The sequence below is a fragment of the Aegilops tauschii genome, chromosome 7 (genome assembly GCF_002575655.3).
Source record: "Aegilops tauschii subsp. strangulata cultivar AL8/78 chromosome 7, Aet v6.0, whole genome shotgun sequence".
NCBI classification, from domain to species: domain Eukaryota; kingdom Viridiplantae; phylum Streptophyta; class Magnoliopsida; order Poales; family Poaceae; genus Aegilops; species Aegilops tauschii.
The window spans coordinates 587,350,459-587,357,195 of NC_053041.3; the positions used below are offsets into that span (position 1 = coordinate 587,350,459).

Consider the following 6,737-nt stretch of genomic DNA (forward strand, 5'->3'; position numbering starts at 1 on the left):
CGACACCGTCCACGACGCTCCCGCTAGGACTGCGGGGGGATGTCAGTCCGTCAGCTGCTATTCACTCCAGTCTGACCGTCCGCGACGCTCCTGTTGTTCGCAACGCTACCGCTACGACTGCGGGGGGATGTTAGAAATATATTTGGGATACTTGTATTTGGTAGTCTAGGATTTGTAATCCGTCTCCTACCTTATCTCCAGGAGAGGCGTCTTGCCCTCCAAGTCTTGTACTCAATATATACTCGCCCTCGAGGCTCAATAATACATCCATCATATTCCGCAACAATCCCTCTCTCTCCCTTCTAACAAGGAGGAGGCCAACTTCAACTAGGCACAAGAGGAGCAGCCGGCACTGCTCTTGGCGGTGAGCTGCGGGCTCGCCCAGATCGACGACAAACTGGTGCACGAGCACGTCTTCCTCAACGAGAAGAAGGTGATCCCGGTGGAGACGTCACGTGAAGCCTGGTATCTCGACACCGGTGCGAGCAACCACATGACCGGCGATCGCGCGGTCTTCTCCATGCTCGACGAGGCGGTGACGGGCACTGTCAAGTTTGGTGATGGATCCTCTGTTTACATCCATGGGCGCGGCACAGTGCTGTTTAACTGCAGGAATCAGACGCATCGTGCACTGACCGGGGTGTACTTTATACCCCGGCTGCGGAGCAGTATAGTGGGCATAGGCCATCTCGATGAGGCTGGCTGCAAGACGGTGGTCGAGGACGGCGAGATGAGCATCTTCTACCAGGAGAAACAGCTGCTTGTGCGTGTGAGGCGCTCCAGGAGCCGCCTGTACACGCTCCAACTCGACATCACCGGACCAGTGTGCCTACTGTCCAAGGCCGACGACGCGGCGTGGCGCTGGCACGCACGTTTTGGACACCTGCACTTCAGGGCGCTCCATGACCTATCCAGCAAGGGCATGGTCGTTGGGGTGCCGCCGATCGCGCGGGTGGATCAGCTCTGCGATGGGTGCGCACTTGCCAAGATGCACTGTGCGCCATTCCCACGCGCGTCATCGTATCGTGCAGAGCGTGGACTGGAGCTTGTCCGTGGCGACCTATGCGGACCGGTGATGCCGGCGACCCCAAGTGGCAACCGCTACTTCCTCATCGTCAACGACTACAGCCGCTACATGTGGGTAGAGATGCTGCGAACGAAGGACGAGGCGTTCAAGTTCTTCCGCAAGGTGAAGGCGCTTGCCGAGAGCGAGCGCGGCGTGAAGCTCCTGGCCTTCAGGACGGACCTGGGCGGGGAGTTCAAATCCATCGCGTTCGAGACGTACTATGGTGAGAATGGGTCAAGAGGTACATGACGGCGCCGCACTCCCCGCAGCAGAACGGTGTCGTGGAACGCCGGAATCAGACGGTGGTGGAGATTGCCCGCAGCCTGCTCAAGACCATGAAAGTGACGATGAGTTCCGGGGTGAGGCTGCAAAAACTGCCGTACACATCCTGAATAGGGCGCCCACGCGTGCTCTGGACGGTGTCACTCCCTACGAGGCGTGGCACGGCCGGCGCCCGAACGTCGCCTACCTGCGCAGCTTTGGGTGCACGGCCTACGTGAAGAAGGTGGGACTAGGCATCACCAAGCTATCGGATCGCGCGGTGCCCATGGTGTTCTTGGGGTACGAGGACGGCAGCAAGGCCTACCGTGTTTACGACCCGGCAGCCCGCAAGCTGCACATCACCCGCGACGTGGTCTTTGACGAAGATCGTCCATGGAACTGGGAAGCGGCGCCTGACCCAGCAGTGCCCATGAGTGCGCCTGCTACCTTCACTATCGAGTACTCCGCCGACAACACCGAGCACGGCGGCGACATCGACTGCGCTCTGGACACGCCACCGGCGACGCCATGTGCACCCTCAGCGCCTAGCGAGCCATGCACGCCAGAGCCATCTCCGGTGCCGTTCGTGACGCCCCCGACTAGAGAGACACACGACACGGAAGGGGTGGCACTCCGCTATCGCATGATGGTGGAGGTGGTCGACCACGTCGAGCCGGTTGAGATCGAGTACAGTGGGCTGTGCCTGCTAGCTGCTGAGGAGCCCGGCAACGTCGATGACGCACTCCCTGAAGGGTGCTAGAGAAAGGCGATGGAAGAGGAGATGCGCGCCATCCGCGACAATAAGACTTGGGAGCTGACTGAGCTCCCAGCTGGACACCGAGCCATTGGGCTGAAATGGGTGTTCAAAATCAAGAAAGATCCTCATGGTAATGTGATCAAGCACAAAGCTCGTTTGGTTGCTAAAGGATATGCGCAGTGGGAAGGCATCGATTTTGAGGAGGTGTTCGCGCCAGTAGCGTGGATGGAGACTGTGCGCGTGCTCGTCGCGCTCGCCGCGCACAGCTGCTGGCACGTTCATCACATGGACGTGAAGTGTGCGACAACAACGTGAAAGCTGTTCTGAAACTGCGCAAGGCGTTGTACGGGCTGCGGCAGGCGTCGCGGGCCTGGAAGATCAAGCTGGACAGTGCGCTCACGGCTCTTGGCTTCGACCGAGCCCGCTTGAGCATGCTGTGTACAAGCGCGACAGCGGCGACACCCTCCTGCTTGTGGGGGTGTACGTAGATGATCTAATCATCATGGGCGCCAAACGCCGACGAGATTGCAGAGTTTAAGGCGGAGATGCAGCACACTTTCAGCATGAGTGATCTCGGCCCCCTGAGTTATTATCTCGGGATCGAGGTCGAGCAGAAGGGCGACGCCATCACACTATGCAAGAGCAGCTACGCCCACAAGATCCTCGAGCAGACGGGGATGACAGGCTGCAAGCCGTGCTCGACGCCGATGGAAAATCGCTTGCGGCTATTGAAGAGCGACGGGAGTCCGGCGGTGGTCGACGCGACCTACTACAGGAGTGTGGTGGGCAGTTTGCGGTACCTGGCAAACACTTGAGCTGACTTCGCCTACGCGGTTGGGATCGTCAGCTGCTATATGGAGGCACCGACGGCGCAGCACATGGCCGCGGTGAGGCATCTTCTGCGGTACATCAGCGGCACAGTTCATCATGGATGCAAGTACCAGCGAGGCGGTGGAGATGAGCCGCAGCTCGTAGGATATAGTGACAGCGATCATGGTGACGATCTGGACGATCGCAAGAGCACCAGTGGGTCAGTATTCTTCCTTGGCAGAAACCTGATCACCTGGGCGTCGCAGAAGCAGAAGATCATCGCCATGTCCTCCTGTGAGGCGGAGTACGTGGCGGCGGCCGCAGCGGCTATGCAGGCGGTGTGGCTGAGCAGACTGATAGCCGACATACAAGGCACAGAACCGAGAAGTGTCAAGCTACTGGTGGACAACAAGTCGGCGATCGCGCTGAGCAAGAATCCGGTGCACCACGACCGCAGCAAGCACGTTGACTTGAGATATCACTTCATTCGTGATTGTGTTGAGACAGGAAAGATTGATATCGATTATGTGAGCACTGAAGATCAGCTAGCGGACGCTCTCACCAAGTCCCTGGGCAGGATTCAGTTCATGGAGCTGAAGAAGAGGATTGGCATCGAGGAGGTGCAGTCCGGACGACGCAAGTAAGGGGGTGATTTGTTACGAATAACTTGTGTCGTGTTAGCTGAGGTTTAGACACAGTTTAGTTCTTTTTGTTTTTCGTGTACGTGACAGCTTTGCACAACGTCACATTTGATTTCCTTTGCGTAGAACATAAGAGGCCGAGTCGTGCTCCGTTCACGGCGGGCCAGTGGCAGCGCGCTCGTGGTCATGATCCGCTCAACGTGGGATGGCACGTCGAGAGCAGGGGTGGCGCATGGATCGGGCGACGCTGTTACACAAAGAATAAGAGGAAGAGAAAACAGAAAAGCCGCAAGTCAGTTGGCGGCGCAAAACCACTCCATGTCTCTGTGTGCTTGAGCTGCTCTTCGTCTGTAGTCTGATCGAGAGCGAGAGAGTTTCCCAGTGGTAACGACAGAAACTAGTGTGAGCGAAACGGGTGAAGACCAAGCGGCGGCCTATGAGAGAAGGCTCTGCACAGTTCACACGCGCGGAAGCGCACGTGTTGCGTAATTACTCTAGCGGCCGGTGCTGTGACTGTCGATTATCTTGAATCGATTGGTCGCTTGTTGGTTCCAATGTCCCTAAGCAATCGCCCGTTTCCAAAGCAAGCCAGCATAAATTGCAATGCTCCTCCACCTTCTCCACAACCATTCCCACCACCAAAACAACTCAGTACGTCTGTATGATCTCACGCCCTGTATCGTCTTCTCCGGAGTCTCCAGCGTGCACCTCCGCCATGGAGAGTGCCTGCGCAAACCTCACTGGTGCTGTGCGCTTGGTGCAGCTGCTCAAGATCGAAGGCTTTAGGGGGGAAGCGAGACTTCCGCTATTCCTCCCTGATTTCATCAAATCCACATGGAGATGGAGCGTCGGTGGCTATGAGTGGGAAATCCGAATCTATCCTGCAAAGATGATGTCCACCGATCTGTGGCTAATACTGGAGCTGAACCTTCTCAGTGAGCCCCGCGTATGCAGGGCGAGCCTAGCAGGCCGGCTCGTAGATCCGAGTGGGAAGCTTGAACCATCGGAAGAAAAGAGTGCATTCTACCGCCCCGAAGAGAGTAAAAATTACTTGTGGCTCATGCGTACAGGTGATTTGCGAACGTCAGGTTATCTCAGGGATGGCACTTTGACTGTGCAGAGCGCCATCACTGTGCTCAAGGAGTTACCGGAACCAGTCATCCCCGGTAAAGAAGTGACCGTGCCATCCCACACCTTGAACCAGCACCTCGGCGACCTCCTGCAGAGCGGGACGGGGGCGGACGTCACATTTCTCGTGTCCGGCGAGTCTTTTGCCGTGCATAAAAACATATTGGCCGCAAGATCTCCGGTGTTCATGGCTGAGTTCTTCGGGGACATGAAGGAGAAGTGCTCACAAAGTCTGAAGATAGACGACATGGAGGCTGAGGTATTCAAGGCACTGCTTTGTTTCATCTACACCGACATTGTGCCGGAATTTGAAAATCAGGAGGATGTGACGTTGATGGCGCAACATCTATTTGCTGCTGCTGACAGGTATGGACTTGACATGCTCAAGCTCATATGTTCTGATAAGCTTTCTAATGGCATCAGCATCAACACGGTGGCAACGACGTTGGCTTTAGCAGAGCAGCACAGCTCTTTGCAGCTCAAGGCGAAGTGTGTGGACTTTATCATTAGTACTCCAACAATTCTTGATGCCGTGTTGGCGACGGATGGGTATAAGCATCTGGCGTCAAGCTGCCCTTCGGTGGTGACTGACCTTCTCAAGGCTGCGTGCAGTAGAAAGATTTGAAGGATAACCATGGTGCATTGGTGCTAAAGGTCCGAGATTTATTAATAGCATAATGCATGCGTACTAGTTTATTTGTGCTCTGGTAGAAACTTTGTGTATGTCTTTCGCTGTCAGGAAAACTTGCGTCCATTTATATATGTTTGAGCAACTTACTGCGTGCATTTCACCTTCAATTGGATGTAATTTAGTGCTATATGGTCCAAGATTTGGTGTCTACCTTTCTTGCTCTTTGATTGCGCTTGTCAATATTGGCACAAGGTGACGTTTGCCCAGCCTGGAGCCTTCTGCTTCATTGATGTTAAGAGAATGGTGATTCACATTTTCTCGGTTGCAACCACACAGTCCTTTTGTTTGTCTTGCACGCCACCATTGGTTTGGGAGTTCTCAAATTTGGTAAGAACGTTTGGAAATTTAGTGCACACCGTTCAGAGACAGTGTTGTGTGCGTCATCTCAGTGAAAATGCGCTCATTGCTAGTTTATGTAGAAGTAACAACAACAAGGAGCTAAAAAAGCAGGTCTATGTGATTCTAATTTTTCTTTGCACATGCCAAAATAATGCAAAACTTTAAACAAAAGTTGTATTTTCATATGTGAAATTTGATTTGAAAGAAAGAAATATTCATCTGAGCTGGGAGCATAGCCGCAATATCTGCGCTATAGCTGCCCGGGAGCCTCGCCGCTACGCTATGGCTGCTGCTGCAAAATCCTCCACAAATCCCTCTAAATGGCTCAACAATGAGCAAAACCCTTTAGAAATCATCTCTTCCACCACAAAAATTTCCGCTATTTGCCGCAAATGCCCGCTATGGTGGCCGCTATAGCTGCTGGGAGAGGCCGCCGCGAAATCGTTTCTCCCGCGATTTTAATCTATGGCTGGGAGCATGTGTACTTGGGCTCATTTAGAGTTATATTACCAGTTAGTCGGTTACTTACAGCTTATTGTACTGCTACAAGTTGATGCATGCTAGAGAATAATATCTGAAGAATATCTTCATCGAAGGTGAACTATTAGTGGAGAAATCCTAAAATAATCGAGAGGAACATGTAAAATAACAAGAACAGCTATTGTGCTTCTTCCATAACATGGGTCACACTCATGAAGATTTTAGGCTTTGAATCAGTCCAGGGTTGTCTAGATGGACCTAATCAGTTATCAGGAATGGAGACAAAACCATGGATAATACCAGAAGAGACACAAACCTAGCATGCTTTAAAATACCAGAAAAGTGCATCATTGAATATTCAAATATCTTAAATCGGTTATAGCTCCATAAATATTCCAGAAACTTAAGGAGATGGCACTATCTGTGGCTCGGATTAAATTAAATATAGGGAAAAGTATATTTCTCGTCCCTCGACTTTCTTGATAGTTTAGAAATAGTCCCTTAACTATGAAACCAGCAAAACATAGTCGCTCAACTGTTAATACCGGATACTTTTCGTCCCTC

General features: G+C 53.1%; 1 protein-coding gene across 1 annotated transcript; it reads left to right on the forward strand.

The window, feature by feature from the left end:
* The first annotated feature begins 4,250 nt into the window (after positions 1-4,250).
* On the forward strand, positions 4,251-5,528 carry LOC109747907 (BTB/POZ and MATH domain-containing protein 1-like). The gene has a single exon (XM_020306955.3). It carries the CDS (start codon positions 4,251-4,253, stop codon positions 5,286-5,288), a length of 1,038 nt encoding a protein of 345 aa, XP_020162544.1. The 3' UTR covers positions 5,289-5,528.
* Positions 5,529-6,737: the final 1,209 nt, after the last annotated feature.